General features: G+C 33.1%; 1 protein-coding gene across 2 annotated transcripts in view; it reads left to right on the top strand.

Annotated features, from left to right (window-relative positions):
- The window catches only part of LOC129232136 (uncharacterized protein KIAA2013 homolog), a 45,608-nt gene that overhangs the window by 17,070 nt on the left and 10,353 nt on the right, over window positions 1-18,185 (top strand). For both annotated transcript variants that reach the window (XM_054866380.1, XM_054866387.1), the window contains exons 5-11: window positions 823-951; window positions 2,008-2,066; window positions 3,454-3,546; window positions 4,073-4,140; window positions 7,917-8,051; window positions 8,583-8,685; window positions 16,373-16,441. In XM_054866380.1, coding sequence (XP_054722355.1) covers window positions 823-951; window positions 2,008-2,066; window positions 3,454-3,546; window positions 4,073-4,140; window positions 7,917-8,051; window positions 8,583-8,685; window positions 16,373-16,441 — 656 coding nt within the window. The remainder of the gene's footprint in view (window positions 1-822; window positions 952-2,007; window positions 2,067-3,453; window positions 3,547-4,072; window positions 4,141-7,916; window positions 8,052-8,582; window positions 8,686-16,372; window positions 16,442-18,185) is intronic.

The raw sequence follows: 18,185 nt of genomic DNA, 5'->3' as shown, positions 1-18,185 counted from the left end.
TGTTTGGTAGCAATCAATTTCTAATGTTCTCATTTGTGTGTTAGGAAAGAGACACAAAAAAAAAGTTTAAAATTTTAAATTCCTAAAAGTTACCTAGTTTTGCTGAAACTTTTCATCTTTTTACTTGTGAAAAGTATATTGGTTTTTATGTAGTTAAACATACACCTAAATTGGTTTTAGAATTCCATGAGTATTGTATGAATGTTCTTAAATACATGTACATTCAGTCTGCTACTTTTAACATCCCAAATATTAGTTTACAAATGTATTTTCTACACGGCAGTCAAAAAAAAAAAAAAAAAAAAAAAAAAAAGCTGTGCTGTTTTTGAGTTCAAAATTTTATTTTAATTTCACTTCTATGTACATGGTTATTCAAAAATAATAGTGGAGTTTCGTAAGACTAACGATCTGAGAGTATTGAGCCTACTGCTCTCTGGTGGAACTTTAATGAGATTGTGAATCTTAAAGTTTCATTTGGCTGTCGCTAGATGTCTCTACATGTTGTGGTAAGTTTCCCATTTGCTATTAATTATAAAGTTAGCCAAAATGGCTATCAGGAAGGGGGGGGGGGGTTGAGTAAGAATATGATTTGTTTTTATTATTACAGTGGATTATTTTTTATTTGAGCTAAAATAATTTGATATATTAAAAAATTCCGAGTAATATTTATTCCTCATCATTATTATGATGCCTGAACAAGAATTATGTGCCTAGCAATGAAAAAATATATGAATTCCTCTTGAAATCAACTCAGAGGTGAGGTTGCATCCATACTTAGTGACTTCTAAATGCTCTACTCAATCATGTATTCTGTTTTGATAGGAAATGGAAAGATGGGTGTCCCTCTGGATGAGGAAGAGAAGTTGTACCTCTTCTACAGGCGGTCCCTCTCTGTCCCAGTCCCCTACCGCCCGGTTGTACGTGTCGACATTCCCGGAGCCCCCCACAGAGGTGAGGACTAAATATCACTTTTCTTGTTGATAAATATATATATATTTATAACATATGGTTTCTTTATATAGCTATGTTGGGTTTTACAAATGGTTCTTCATTTAATAACACTTGATTTAAAGACGACTTTTCACGGTCCTTAAGCCTCCACTGTAGTTTTAGAAGAATTATGCTTAGGGACACATTCTACTTAAAGACCATTTTTTATGGTCTGGTGAAGATCGTTAAATAGAAATTCCATTCTATTTGTTAACTCTCTACCAAAAATTAAGCACAGAAAGAAAAATGTTTATTTCCGGAAACCAATCTGAATTGTCTACATAGGAGCTCCAAAAAAGGACCTGTTTATCAAACTCTTATTTTAACTGATAGACAAAGGAGCTCCCAAGACCCCCACATTTTTGCCAGATTGTTTCGGACCCCGTTGATTGTGAATTTAACATTTAAAAATAAATTTTATAACACTTTTCTCATACTCCATTCTACTTAGCCACTGTTACAGTTTTATCCCTTAGCCTCCCTGAGAGGCCATGAGGCCCCAAAAATTCATTCCGACAGGCCCCCCGAAGCTAAAGGTCTGTCACTTGTGGAGAAGCTGCTATTTACTGCAGAGGTAGAGTACATAATATATTTAACAATCTGTGCTTAACCTTTGGAAGTGAGAATATTATAGTTATACATCTTGCTCAGCCTCTTGGACCTTTAAATACAAAACAAACTAAAATGAAATAAAGTGAGTTAAGAAATTTTTAATTTATGTTAACCTCTCATTAACTTTAAAGAAAAAAATAAATTTATTTTTTTTAAAAAATCAGTAAATAGAAAATAACATTTTATTGTTTGTTTATTAATTTTCTTTTTTAAAATCTATTCCTGATTTTTTTTTCAATGCCCTACTAAAAAGAAAAATATAATTAACAGATATTTCATTCAATTTAATATTATAATTTTTGCCCCATTCATTTATTTAAGAAGTACAAGATGAATAAATAATTTTTATTTTATAATCACTTTTGTTACATCATTGTGTTGAGTTTAATTTTTTTCCCCTTGTAGAAGGGTTTGCCACTCAGTACAAGAATGGTATTGCTTACAAATTCCAATGTTTCAACATGGTATGTTTTCTTATTTTCATTCATTGATCTACATGTGCATGAGTTTAAATCTTTTAAGGGTATGTTTTTGAGGATAGCAATTTAATTACTCTCTGAGGAAAAACTGCAGTGAGATCAAAAGCATTTTGCAAAAAATTATTCTCTTTAAAAAATAAATGAATAAAGTAAAATAAATATCATAGAGAGTGAAACACATTTCACCTGCTTTTATATTAAAAAAAAAATTAGTTTCAATAGTTAATTATATACATTTTTCCAATTTTTAAAATGAGAGTCTTATTAGGTCATTAAACAGTAATATGCATAGTGTTACAGAATTTGTGTAAATATGTTGATGATTCTATTTCCTTGTAATAAATTATAAATTGGCGAATGATGATATCATCATCTACTTTAGAGGTTTGTTGTACTGCTGCTAAAACAATAGGAAATCTAAATGTAATAAAATGAGAATTGAGTAAAATTATTTAAAAATGCTTTATATAAGCTTGAAATTTAATCATAATAATATGAATTAGACCCAAAAAGTCAAATTTTTAATCAGTCACCAGTGGCTAATAGACACTTTCAGTTTGAATTGAAAATGCTTGTAAATTAAAAGAATCGTAAACAACATATTAATACACAAATTTGTAGAAGTGCTGCATACACGTCTTTCTGAACTTCAAGGAAGACCTTTTTCATTGACAAAGTAGTGCTCTTATGTTGGATGTTTTTTCATCCATAAGCTTGTCTGTTGCATTAAAAAATAGGTTCCTGGTAACTGTGTAACATTTGTATGCAACATTCCTGCTAATTTGTGCATTAATATGTTGTTTATTATTCTTTTACTTTTAGTTTGGTACTCACTTTATGCAGCACTATTTTTTTAGCAAAAAATCACTACACACACACACACAAAAAAAAAAAAAAAAAACAAGCTGTGAAAGAAATCATCGGCAAATGTGACCTAATTGCAATTTTATTCATATGCATTTCTTTCTCCCTCAGGGTGCATTCAAACCTATTGCAGCTATTAACGAGTTTGGTTGTGCTAGTTCTTGAGGGATAGATGGAATGCTAAGAATTTAGATTGTGTTACGTCACGAGCGACAAAATAGAAATTAGTTGTTTTGAAAAAACATCGATATTTTAATAACTATCACTGGTCAATTGGGTTTTTAAAAAGTAATCAGTTGAGTATTTTATTTAGTTGCAAGAGTGCATATAATTTTTTTTTTAATATTTTTTTTTTGTGGAATAAAAGTAATAAAAAGAATTATGCATTTTCATTCATTATTCTAAAAATTATATTAATTGACAAAAACAATGCTTTAAAATTCTTTAAATTGGTTTAGATTTCTTAAAAAATGTCCATCTCTAACAAGTCTTATGTTTTTGATTTCAGAGGAGACACCCTGTCAGTGTAATTCACCAGTTTTATGCATACCGAGTGGTACCCTCCATTTTCATCCAGCAGATTGAAATCACAAACCCATTGGTAAGTCATGTAGATCATGGTTATCTAAAAGGCAAACTTTAAAAAGACTTAAACTAAAAAAACACACTGTATTTTCTAAGCTGTCTGATAAGTTTCTTTGATAAATATTTCTTTTGAACTAAATGTGACAATAATATGATAAATTTCAATTTCCCATTTTCTTATTCCCCTCAGAGGATAAGCCCTCTTTCTAGATAACTGTATATTTTGTGTCATTTGGTGAACATTGGTGACACAGAGCTCTCATTATTATTTTTTATTACTGTATTGCTTGCAGTTAAAAAAATTAAGTATGCCTAACAACAATTCTTGGTGCTCTTATTATGCTTTAGGTATTACATTGAATCTCAGTATTGATAAAGAAAAGCTCTTTTATAAATGTAAGTAAAATGCGTACATAATATAATGAGGGGGCAAGGAAGTTAAGCCAGATCACTTCTTGGTTATGTAATTGAATTTGGTGTCAAGTTGAAATCTACGTAGCTGCTCAATTTTGTGTAATGATCTTTCACCCTTGTCATTTCAGAATGAAGATCTGACGCTGATTTTGAGACAAGAATCATCCGTCATAAATGATCACACTCCTTTAGTCATGTAAGCTTTTTCTAGCTACATCTAGTTTTGTTTTGGCTTCCAAAAAAAAATGTTTTAAAAATGCCTTTTTTTTGTGAAAAATATATTTATTTTTTTCATAAAACACACTCCAAACACAAACAAATTGTTTCAAATATACTTTAGTTTAAAAAACAAATACTTAGTTATAAAGACATTTGCTTTGAAATTTGAATAAAACCAAACCAAGATTCTAAAGGAAAATTTCATGTACCTGAGTTGAAACCTTTCCGGGGCTATTAGTTAATGGATATTCAAACTGTTTATTTTTAAAGACATAATTTATTACTTAGATTATTGCAGCATAGATGACTTATTTATGGTTGTCCTTCTAGTATCTGTTCAGAATGTTTCTTTTATGAGAAAATTGCTAGGACAATTTTATCCTTTTAAGGTGTAGAGAATGAATATTGACAAAAGTTCCTCGAATTTTAAAAAGAGGGAGGAAGCAACAAACTTTTAAAGACTCTTTTGTCTAAGCACCAGTTCTTTCCTAATTCAATAGCATGTAGCACTTTTAATGTTTCATCGCCTAGAATTGTGTCATGCCTGATATACAGGGAATAGTGCATAAGTGTTGTACAGATAAAGAAAATTCAGTAAAAAAAAAACTACCTCGAATAAGAATATTCAAATTAATCTTCTTTAATTTTGATCCTTTTCTCAAAAAGGTTTTCCTTTAGTTCTGAGAAGATTTAGACAATTTTTAACTTCACACCAGGTACTAGTACAGCCAGAATTATTCACTTTCGGAGGGGGGGGGGGTTGCAACAGTCCTTATATGGATATTAACTGCCGTACTAGTTTTTGTAAAAAATGATAAAACCAATGGTTCTGTAATTTGCGAATAATAAATATTGCCTTATTGTTACTCATTATCTGCGTGCCCAGCAGTGCAACCAAATAAAAACATATTTGGAACACCTTTATTATTATAAATATGTTATACTTTGTACTGTGTACTACTGTAGAAATATAAGAAATATTGCAATTGCTGCAGAGTTACAGCAAAATGCTAACATTACACATGACATCTGGCACCAAAAAAAAAAAGCAAACACACACACACACACACAAATAAGCCAAAAATAAAGAATTCAACATGTAAAAGCTGAATGTGAATAATTTTGGACATTTAACATCAAAAGAAATGCCTTAACTATTGAAAATAAAACAAACAAGCTTTTTTCAAAATAGTGCCTTTTATTGGTTTTGCTTCCCTGTGGTGGTGGTTATTTTCAAAAAGAATTACCACTTTTAGTTCAAAGGTTTTTTTTTTTTTTAAGTAGCAGTTAAAAGCATTAGTTTTAATTATAAAATGTTAAAAAAACTTTAAAATATTCAATTGTATAATGAAGCAATTTGTGTGTTTTTTATCTAAAAGCAAACTATCAAGCTAAGATCCCCCTAAAAGTCCTGTTTTGTTCAGGGATTTCTGATTTAGTAATTTCTGAAAAAGTGCATCAAACATTTTATGCATTCAATAGTTTAAGTTTTAATGATATTGAATTCATCATTTTGCATTGTAATAGTTTTGGACCCTGTTCAAACCATAGATTTACTGTGATTTTTACTTTCTTCTATATCTAATATATAGAAGAATTGGTTTCGTGCAAATTTTTCGAATTTTGAAGAATTCGAACATTTTGAGGTGTGCTGAGTCCATTTCGACCATTTTTGGAAAATGTCTGTCTGTGTGTGTGCGACCAGTTTTTTTTTTTTTTTTTTTTTTTGTGGCCGTTCTACAGTTAAAACTACCGCATGAAATCAATTGAAGTTTGGTACACTTATGTGCCCCTATGTGAACTTGTGCCCATTGGTTTTTGGCACAAATTCCTCCAAGCCTGCTACTCCCCAGAAAGTAACTGGCAGAATCAAACAAAATTTGGTCCATATGTTGCTCTTGACATGTACAGTTGCTGATTCAGTTTTGGTGTCAATAGCTCAAACAGGGGCTGAGCTATAGAACGTTTTTTGTCATCACTTGTGTCTGCGATATCTCAAGAATAATGGAATTAAACAAAAATTTATCGACAAGCAGCCCTTAGAAGGTACAAGAGCGGATTTTATTTTGGCTTCAAGAGCTGAAAAGGGGGTGGTGCAATCGAATACTCTTTCTTTTTCATTGCGAGTGCTATATCTCAAAAAGTAATGCTACACTCTGGATGAAATATGGAATAAATGTAAACCTATATGTAAACAAGCGTTAGTTCAATTTTGGCGCCAGTCGCTCCAAGAGGTGCTGATTTTTTTAAATTTTTTTTTGTGCGAATAAAAATAGCTTTATTAATGCAACAATAAAAAAGATAAATCTAAATAGACTGTCGTCTGCATATTTCTCGTGATTATAATTGTATGGAAATGATCGGAAATGTTATCTCAATGATTTAAAATTTTTAACTGTTGCCATCTTTTGTTTGTTAACAAAAAAAATATTTGTAAGTAATTCAAGTAAGGCTTTTGAAATAACTTTCAATTATCGCTGTTTGCTTTGCTTTTGCCATAATAAAGAAATTCGGACGGTCCTCAAGTTTTTTGTGTGCGTAATTTTATTTTTTCTGCAAATATTGCTTTCTCCTCAAGCATGGGGAGGGGTCAGAATTCATAAGAAATATATAGAAGAGAGTTTTCTGATGACCACAACATACTAGTTACCTTTGTTTATAAAACTAGCAGGCTCCGCCCCTTGCTCACTGTCCCTCACCAACCCCCAAAGATTGCTTTGCAATCTTATTTGATTTGCAAAGATTTAAATCATCAATAAATAAAAAAATAAAAAACATATTAAAAATGCATTATGAGTTCCCTTTGGAACAAAAAGCACCCCTTCCTTAGGTTTAAAAATAACTTGTACCAACTTGCAGAGCTGTAAGGGCTAAGGAGCTGCTTGGCATTGCAAAACTGCAGTTTTGTACGTTTGAAAAGTTATTTTCATATTCGTAGTGTCTAGTAATATATTTTCCTTTTAATTCGGCTTCAACCGAGTTGAATCTAAAATTTTCCGTTAAAATCAAAACTCTTAAAATTTGTGAATAAGAAAGAAGAAACAAATGAATCTAAAAGACGTAACTATGGCAAGGCCGAATAAAACATCAATAATTTGAATGGAGATAAAATTTTTTGAACCTGTTTAAAACAGATTGTAACTTTTTTCCCTTTGGAGATAGAAACTTAGTTTTTTCGACCATAGGTCGAGTTAGATTTGGAGTAAAAAAAACCGCTCTTTCCAGTGGTGTCACAAAGAAAACTGTGAGACAATTCTTTTTACTTCTTACCAATAGATTTGATGAAGAAAGTAGTGCCTAAATTTCAGCTAAGCCTAAAAAAATTTGTGCTAAAAGAGCAAATAACTCCCCCTGTAGTTAAGTTAGAGCATTGAAACAAATTGCATAGAACGTGGAAGATTCCACCCTTTCCAACGATATATAATATTAATATATGCAAGTAATTTTCACCCTTTTAATAGGCAACTTACATGAAATTTGGGCTTGAAAATTTAATTACAAAAAAACTAATTCAAAATTTAAAAAACAAAACTTCAAGTGCAAATCACCGGGTCTCGAAATAATTTTGTACAAAATTTCAAGGCTGTAGGTACTATGGGGTCTCCTGGATGCAGGCTCGCCACAGACTCCCTTTCAGAATTTCTTTGACCTCACCTTTTAATATTAAGAGACTAGAAACCATGATTAATATATATCTCTTTTCTTGGTGGACTTTCATATTTCATGTGGTATTCTCTTTCTCTCTTTCTGCAGAACACTGCCAAATGGAAACCGATTCGAGTACGGAGTCTTTTCGGATGTTGTGGCTATCCCAGGGTCTTCTGAAAAAATGGTGGTATCAGTGGCCACTACCAAAGTGCTGGGGACAATCGTAATATCCCCAAAGAGGTATGTTTCCCTCTTTTCACTTTATTGACTTTGCGTTGCAGAAATTACACTGATTCTGTTATGAATTTCATAGTACTGTTTATTAATCAGATATAATGCAACTAATCCAAGGCTGAGAGTTTAGGCTTTATTTCTCATGAAGAACAACACATACTTCTTTTTACTAAAATGGATCTTAGGTAGGTGTAAGAAGTAAAATGACGCTTGATTCAAAAGCGCCAATGTGGGGACATGATCATCTACAAATTTGCTAGTAACTTTTGCAAATGTCAGACACAAGCAAAAACATTAATTGGTTATAATTTGTAATTCTTTCTCTTTATCATTGGAGATATCGCCTTCGTCTGCTATAATTCTTATCATCTATGATTCCTTGACTTGCTCAAGGAATTAGCAAGGAACATTATGTATCATTTGGCCTTGTGTAACAGTGGTCCTGGTGTAGATAAACTGGAGGGTAGAATGCTCATACCCTCTTTATTGACCCTTTTTCCTGAATAAACTAATTATAGCCTTGGGATGTTTTTGCAGCTCAAAGAAGCTTGTGATCCGGACGGCCGTCCACTACTCAGAGCCGTCAAGTGTCTCAGAGTCTGAATCTGTGAAGCAGAAGCTGGAATCTCGAGCACAGATGGTGCGGCCACTTCCTTCCTTTATTGTGTTACAATCAATATGTATTCATATATGCTGGGTTGATTTGATCTAATATGCCAAACAAAAGGGATCATAGAAGAGCTGAAGAACATACAACCACACCCATGACCTTGTCCAATCCTTGACCATTTTCGAAGTACAGTAAATCAGAGAAAAACAAGTCAAAAAACAAATTTTTGAAAAAGAGCTTAATTTCTAAAATTACTGGAAAATCTACACACAAAATAAGTCCATACTTTAAAACAAGAAGACAAAAATCTTATATTAAAACATTTTCCTTCAAGATAGTTGAATTTCACAGCAAGCTACAAGCTTTGTAACATTGGAAGTACTCAAAACTGAATTAGCTCCAAAATCTGCAATCTGCATTTTCAAAAACAGCCATTTGAGTTACAATCGGTCAAATCTACCGAAAACTAGTCCACCCCATTAGCTTTCTAATTATACCACAGTAAGTCATATTGGGGTTCAAGTTTGGCAGAAACTAAACGCTTTCTTTAAAACTTTGAAATTGGTGTTTGTTGAAAGAGGACACTGATAATCCCTTTAATAGTCCTTTTAGTGCATGATACCACTGCAAATTTCTGCCCCCATGTGTTTTTTAATTAAAGCACAATTTTTATACATAGTTATGATTAGAAAAATAGGTTTTAACCCTGGTTGCTTGTCAAACTATGGTTTGAAATAAATGGAACTCTCAATTTTAGGTGAGTTTTTCATTTTACTTGCAAGTAGAGTCATGTGTTGATAAGTTAAGAAGCATAAAATTACTTTTAAAAGGTGTTATTTTTATTGTAACTGTTGGAGTTTCAGATATATTTAATTCCAAAGTTCGTGAATGTTAATCTAGAGTATGAGCTAAAAAGAAAAGTAAGTTGTAGGGAAGTAGTCAGTTTTTGAGAAATTCAACTTTGAAATTAAATAACTCTGCACCTCTTACAGCTACAACAAAAATTGAAACACTTTTTTAAAAGAAATTTTATGCTCTTTGATATATCAATGAATAATTTTACTCGTAATTCATATTTTTTGCGATATGAAATGAAAACTGAAGAAATGTACTTAAGACTCCAAGAAAGGGACGTGAGTTCTCTTTACTTCTAGCCACATTTTGGTAGGGAACCTGATAAAAAAATATTTTTCAAATTATAATTACGTATAAAATCGTGTTTTGTTTAAAAAACAAATGGGGGCAGAAATTTGCAGTAGGAGTTTATACTAAAAGGACTGGTCCTATACTGGTATCTTTTCCCTACCCCCAGCTTTACTAGTCTCCTTTTGTGACTCATGCCAATTTCAATGTCTAAACTAGTATGTTGTGGCCATCACGAAACTTTCTTCTATATTTTTCTTTTTTTTTCTGATTCCCTCCCCATGCTTGACGAGGAAGCAATATTCCGAACAAAAACAAAATTACACATGCAAAAACTTGACGACCATCCCAATGTCTGAATTATTGCAAAAGCAAAGCAAAGAGCGAAAATTGAAAGTTATTTTAAAAGCCTTGCTTGAATTAATTACAAATATTTTATTTGTTAACAAACATAAGATGGCAACAGTTAAAAATTTTAAATCATTGAGATAATATTTCCGATCATTTCCATACAATTAAAATCACGAGAAATACACAGACGACAATCTATTACGATTTATCTTTCTTACTGTTGCATTAATAAAGCTATTTTTATTCAAAAAAAAAAAAAAAATCAACACCTCTTGGAGCGATTGGCGTCAAAATTGAACCAAAGCCTGTTTACATATGGATTCACATATATTCCAAATTTCAACCAGAACGTAGCATTACTTCTTGAGATAGGGCACTCACAATGGAAAAAAAGAACGGGCGATTGCGCTACCCCCCTTTTTAGCTGTTGACACCAAAATAAAATCAGCTCTTATACCCACTAAGGACTACTTGCTGATAAATTTTTCTTTCATTCCGTTCATTATTTCTTGAGATACAACAGTCACAATTGACGGCAAAAAACGTTCTATAGCTCAACCCCCGTTTGAGCTATTGACACCAAAATTGAATCAGCATCTGTTCCTGTTAATAGCAACATATGGACCAAATTTTGTTTGATTCCGCCAGTTACTTCCTGAGGAATAGCAAGCACGCGTAACTCAAAAAACGTCCCATTGCTCCACCCCCGTTGGAGGAATTCGCGCCAAAAACCAATGGGCACAAGTTCACATAGAGGCACATATGTGTACCGAATTTCGTTCGATTTCATGTGGTAGTTTTTGCTGTAGAGTGGCCACAAAAAACTGGTCACACACAGACGTGACACACATACACACACACATACACACAGACAGACAGACATTTTCCAAAAATAGTCGAAATGGACTCAGCACACCTCAAAACGTTCGAATCCGTCAAAATTTGAAATTCGAAAATTTGCACGAATCCAATACTTTCTTCTATATATTAGATATAGAAGAAAGTAAAAAGGCTTAGTTTCTTCTGAACTTCTACCCAGTGCCCCCACATCAATCTGTGACCCCTAATGCCAGACCATATAAAAGGTCCTGCAACCATTACAGGTCGCAGGATACAGGTGCTGATACTGGACAGGTGCCCCCCCCCCCCCCCAAACATTTTGTTGTTGTTATTTAAGTTTACATATTTGTATGCATTTGATTCAATAAAAGCAGTTTGGAGAACAGAGATTATTTTTGGTGTTATATATATTTTAACTAACTAAATAAATAAAGCATGCAGTTTATTGCATGATCTTTGTTTTATATACATAGAAAAATATAGTTAATTACCATTAGAGGTAGATATGCATAGATTGTATGGATAGAATAGTAAGGTAGATGGTCAGTAAGAGAGAGGTAGTCCCGTTATTTAAGAAACTTCAATGGGTAATCAATGCTCCCCCCCCCCCCCCCCCCCCCACCGACTTTGAAAGAAAAACAGGGTTTGTATAGGTCATGGAAATCCTGGAAAGTCACGGAAAACAAACTAATTTCAGACCTGAAAAAGTTATAGAAAATTAATATTTTCAGTAAAAGTCATGGGAATTAATTTTAAGGCGTGGAAAAATGTCTTAGACAGTAACAGTAACTAAAAGAGAATTAGAAATCTTGAATGATTTAAAAGTATTGCATATAAATACTCGAAAATTGAACGATCCCAAAAACAAATCTGAGTTTAGGAATCTTATTGCATCCGCTTTTGTAACAGCCACCTTTTTTTTTTTTTTTTTTTTGTAATGTAATTTTACTGCTGGGACATAACTCATTTTAAATTCAACCTTACTTTCAGCGCCTCTTAGGTTATATTCTATAGTAGTGGACTTGCATGTTCTTGATTTTGCCAAGCCCTCTCAAAAAGTGTTATTCAATTGCATCAGAGTTTTTTTTACCACTCGTAAAAGAAAGCATCAAATTTATCAGAGTTTAATTTAATTTGTTGAGGGCTTTAGAAAGTAAGGAAAGAAAGTCAGGTGATATAACATAGAACTTGTGGAATTCTAATAGTTAAACAACATGCCCAACATACAGCTTGCAAAAATGATCCATGTGGGCCAGGGGCGGCATTTCACTATTTCATTTGGGGGGTCGAGTTTCATAAATATGTACAACCTTAAAGCGAAACCAAACACACATTAGCTAACAAGAAGTTGTCATAAAATCGTTTTAATATGAATAAAATTAGTGCTTAGAAACAATTAAAATTTTGATTCATTGACTAAAAAGTTATTATACAAAACATCTCGCTACTAAAGTTTTTATACCTTTTGGAAAAGTTATAATGCATTTTTTTTCGAATTTGGAAGAGCAGGGAATCGTGTTACTAATTTATCATTGTGTGCTGTTTTGCCAGTTCAGCTAAATGGAAAAGTTTTTTTTCCCCCCTTTGTGTGCTTCGAAAATATTTCTCTAACCTCCTGAGACATAAAAAAAATCTTTCTCTATTAGCTGAGCTGATTGTAATAGTTAAAAAATAATTGAAGTAACACAAAGTTATATATGAAAACACTTTTTATATCTTGCTCTTCGAAATCACCCTGGCTACTTCAAAAACTGTGAGGGGCTTAAACTTTTCATCATTGAATAATCTAGTCCTGTCAGCGCTCTCAGCTTCAATGAGATATCATCTGCCTCCAGCTATGTTATTCACTATTCCAGACTGATGAGTCCATAACACGGACGAAACTGCAGTCTCTGGATGTGAAAACCATTCTGTCGGTATATTGCTTGTAATTTTTCTTGCCTCATCTATTACTTCATTCAAAATATTCTAAAATCAATGTTTGATTTCACATCATCATGTGGATTTTTGTCACTTTTTCTTTTTTTTTTTTTGCGCCTCTTTGAAATTGTCTCGGAGGAAGAATTTTTTTGAAAAATTTCACCATTGATTGAATTATACATCTATTAAAAATCTATTTCCAGTTTCAATTGTAGATTGAACTGCGGTAGTATGGTGCACGGATCAATTGTAGATTGAACTCTGGTTTGAATAGTCGAGTAGCAGGAGCGGATTCAGAATTTTTCGAATGGGGGGTCAAGTTTCAATCGTCAGAGTGTTATACCATATAAAAAAAACTAAACAGGGTTGCCAATCCCCCCAAGGGTGATGGCATACCAACTCATAAGTTACGACTGCCCCACCAAAAATTTAAATCAAAACCCTTTCAAATTACCCCCTGCCCCTAAATTTTTCAATGGCGTAACCTGTGCCATGCATCATATTCCCCCAAATTTTCACTAAAAATCATATTTCTTTTCCAGACAGGCTGGTCACGTTACAGTATTAAATAGTTGGATACATTTACATAAATATTTTATAGCACACAAAACGTTGTGATTTGAAGTGGAAGAGTAATCGGAAAAAACTTTAAGCTCATTGGAAGTGATTGTTCGTTTGAAAATGAACAAAAAACTCTTAATAGCAGTAGCCCAGTATACGAACTCAGTCATATATCCTTTGGATTATGACGTATTGGGAAGAAAAACCTTATAGAATGAAGCAAAAATGGGAAAACATTAATTCTATATACTATTGTTTCGGATCTAAAAAAATTCAGTTTGAATGATAATCATTAAATAAAAATCTTGTCAGAGGGGGGTCAGCTGACCCTTTGACCCTCCCCTGAATCCGCCCCTGTCGAGTAGCGGATTGAAGATATAGATTTTGATAGAGTAAAGCATTTTTCAAAAACCTTTTCCCGATGCAAACAAATTTGGATAAAAATTCAAACGAAGTCATACATGCTAAAGTGCATGAGCTTTTTCACCACTGAAAGAATCGTTTTGCAATAATTCTTCCAGTCGCCAAATCACTGCTTTGAAGTTATAGAGAAATGTTTTTATCGTTTTAACTCTTGAAGATTATCTTGTGTCACTCCGCGATTGCATAATTATAGAGCCCTATAAAAAGGTATTTGGTTGATATGTCTTTTTTTATTCAATAATTACATGCATTTTTAAGAAGTTGCTATGAAAGCATTATAATGTATTGAGCAGCTGAAGCGTGTTTCTATCAGAAGAAAGCGATGAACACTTATTAAATAAATATACATTAAAAAAAAAATGAGTGTAAAAGTGATTGTAAAATATCAAGGAATTTTCTTGTGAAAACCATGCAGATACACCACTTTTCACGAGCCTCTCATATTGGACATACCATCGTTACACTGGGCACACAAGTGTGAAATATTTAGCCTATATGAGGCACTGTCTTCTTTAGTTAAAATTAACCAGGGTTCTCTATCAGTTTCCTATGTTTTGAAAAAGCCGAAAATGCTTCATGAATTTCCAAGTCATCATCCAAATAACGAAAAACACTTTTTCTGGTCTGAGAATGTGTCGAGTTTCATCAAATAGTTGCTGAGAACCTGTGAGATTTCCTTTAATGAACATTGATTTCCGACTTACATAAATTGAATTCACTCATTTTCTATCATTCTGCTCAAAAAATTTTGGGGGTGCGACCGCCCCCTCTTGACCCCCCTATTTGCCGCCCCTGATGTGGGCAGCTGAAATATCTGGTTCAGAAAAATGAATTAACTGACAAATGTGACTTGACTTCAATGAACGAAAATACTATCAAGCTACATGGATGATTAGAAGCCCTGTTGCAAAAAGCTGAAATTTTTGCTGAAGCCCCCAAAGGGCAATATTTTTATGAAGTAAATTTATAATTGGAAACTTTGTAATGAGTCATTCAAGCTTTGTTCCATTCACTACTACTCTGCCCTATTTATTAAATTATTATTAGACATTTAAACATCAGTGCATTTCTTCACTATATATTTTCAGTCACTATATTTTTTTCAGTGCTTCAGTGAGCTAGTGGCATTTACATAAAAGTTTTGTTCATCCCCATTTGCAAAAATTGGCAAGTTTGACATTAAATAGTACTATTTTCTTTGTATAACGAGGTCATGAAAATTTTTATGAAGTTTTAAAAAAAGTCATGGATATTTTTTATCCGAATTGAGTATGAGCCTGAATAAAGCATTTACATAAAAGAGGACGTGCTTTTTGTTATTTTCCGACAAAATGGGCATTGAGAGTACACCTCCCCCCTCCTCCCTTCTTTGGGGCTGCTTGCATAGAAAGGCAAATAAGCTGATCGCCGCAGGTGGCTATCTGTTTATGTGTTTTGGCGAATAGTTTTGAATTCCAAAGAGACTTTTATAGGTTTTTTTGAAAAGGTGTGTACGCATTTTAGTTAAGAAAAATCATTATTTTACATCAAATGGGGGGGGGAGGGGTCGGGGCGTGATTTTTTTTTATTCAACAGACATCTTTTAAATTCTTAGAAGAGGCATCGCCGTGCCGGTACTGCTAGTGTGTACCTAAAATAGATCCAGATCCAACCTCCCATCAGAAAGCAGAACCAGTCAGATATTATTTTTACAAAAAATGTCTACCATGTGGATTTGAGTAGGCTTATTATGAGATTAGTAATTAATGGGTTTCAGTGCAGCAAGCAAAAACATTTGAAAACTGAGGGAATTTTTTTAACTGATCAACATATTAGTGGAAAAACTTTTATTTATTAAAATCACTTTGATGCTTCAAAGTCATTAAATGAAAGCAAGTTGACTGTTACAACTTATCTTTATCCTGATTTTCTGAGAAATGATGATGTCAATAAATGTTTGTTTTATGTTTCTATTGAGACATGAATACGGGTTCCCAGACTATAACTAAAAATTTACTCTTGTAAATAGTGATATTATTTAGATCCAATTTTAATATTAATGTCTAGAAATGAAAAAGGATTCTTCCCTCTATCTTTTTTTTTTTTTTTTTTTTTGAATTTACTCTTTGATCTTCCATGGTTTACTGATTATTTTTCATCCTTGATTAGCACAAAACCAAAAATGAGGCAGTGAGAAGCAAAGAGATGTAAGTGGACTTTTTATGATTTCAAGTAAAATGTGTTTAAAGTTTAGATCCTAAGCAGGCTTTCATTATTTTTCTTTCTTAAATCATGCTATATAGCAGCACTCATCAGAGCTACTACCATCTCTTGCCCTAAAACAAAGGAGAGGCTCTCCTACCATTTGTACTGATTATCTCCAAATTTTTAATATTGCCACTTACATCTGTTTGCTTCTCACTGCCTCAAATGGTTTAATACTGCTTTTCAATGCATTTGGTGGGAGATGAAGAAATGTAAGATATGTTTTACATTGCAGGATCTTAGGAATGCCTTGGACTCTGATCCACTTTACCTGAGGATGAAGCATATAGAGAGTTGGAAGAAAGTAAGTCGTTAAACTCTGCAATTGCTCTTTATTGTGCTCCTGTTCCTTCCAAGAGAAAACTTGCTCATGAATGGTTTTACAATTTACTGCAAATAATTTTAGTATAAATTTCTTAATTCATCAAAGTGTGAATTCAATTTTATTAATTGCAGTATTTTTTCTTTGTAGTAATTCTTAAATACAGTCTCTATTAAACCTATTCACGAAACCCTAAAACTTTGGGCTGAAGTTGACAGATGTTGCAACTGTTGTAAAACCTTTCTTCTTTGGAGTGTTGGGGAATCTGCCAAAATGCAACAAATTCTGTTTCTTGCAACATCCTATCCCCCAGTAAAAATGTCGAAAATCATGTTTCTCACTAAATAAGTATCTACAGTGAAACATGAAAACAGTTCAACATGAAGTGATATAGTAGGATTCGTACTCAAGAAATAAAATGAAGGAATTTTGGAGGAGTTTTGAAGGACTAAAATGATATTTTGAAGGAGTACTTTTGGGATGTCCTTAAATGATGTTAAACTTTTTTTCCTAAATATTTGACCCCCTTTCCCTTCTGTCACAAAGTGTCATACTTCACCTTCCTCCTTCTTGTCTCATGCAGGGCTGGATTTGGGCTTAATGGGGCCCTAAGCTGTTTCAGGTATGGGACCCCTTTTGTAGTTTCAACAACGTTTCTCTCGGTGGTGTAAGAGGCAGTTTTTAACCCCCCCCCCCCCTTTTACTATGCTTGTCTCTTTCCTCATCTACATACAGCAATACTTTTACTTTTTTGATCATGTTTTCGTGTGTTTCCTCTGATGTCCTTTTCAGATTGACCTTAAGAGGGGAATGGTATCAATAGAGTGACCCAGGACAGTGGAGCATAGAATATCCCTAATTGTAGGTTGCCCTAGGGGAGGAAATTTTGAAAAATAAATATAAAATTCTGCATTTTGAAGCTTTATAATATGTAGTGGAACTACAAAAAATATCAGGACAGAAATAGGCAAACAAAACATTTTTAAAGTTATGTACTCTTTCGCAAAAAGATACTACACTGTAAAAATTGTTTTTGATTCGACAATAGGGAAGTTGCAACCTATTAAATGTTCATATTTTGGCTATTGCATATTGTTAATTGACCCTCAAAACTAAAAAATTCACCATCGCCGAATTTTAAAACACCGTGGTTGATTTTTAATGAATTTTTAAAAATCCACGCGCAAAAGTGCGCTCTTCTGAAACGTCACGAGCCTACGTCATAGGGCGCGAATGGGCAGCCTTCCGCCGAAGATCCCTTGTTTTCGCTAGGGACATTTTGAGCGCGCTGATATTTTTATTTTTTAGAAATTCAATAATCCTTTTGAACACACTATGGAGGCCGGATTCGTTAAAGCACAATCTAAATAATCTTCCTCAAATAATATCAATGGTGATATTCGAATATTTCCGAGAGGATGAGAGGTTTAATGTTCCAGAAACGCGAGGAGTTTAATGCGAGGAGATAAGCCTTTTACGTTTCATCTTCGAAGTCGAATGCACGTTCTTCGGTTTCTCCCATGACATGGGAACCGGTTCGCTAGCGTTTCTCTCCTATCGGACGTCACTTCCTATGCCATCTGACGTCACAGGCGCTTGAACTTTAAAAATTAATTTTAAAAAAACTACTTATCGTATCGCAAAAATTTTTTCACCTATGATGTTCATACATGTTACTCTATCATATAAAAATAAAATTGAAAAATCGAAAACTTCCCTATTCAAT

The sequence above is a fragment of the Uloborus diversus genome, chromosome 1 (assembly GCF_026930045.1).
Source record: "Uloborus diversus isolate 005 chromosome 1, Udiv.v.3.1, whole genome shotgun sequence".
Lineage (NCBI taxonomy): Eukaryota > Metazoa > Arthropoda > Arachnida > Araneae > Uloboridae > Uloborus > Uloborus diversus.
The sequence above is the reverse complement of the archived record's forward strand: the minus strand, read 5'-3'. Positions and strand labels throughout refer to the sequence as shown.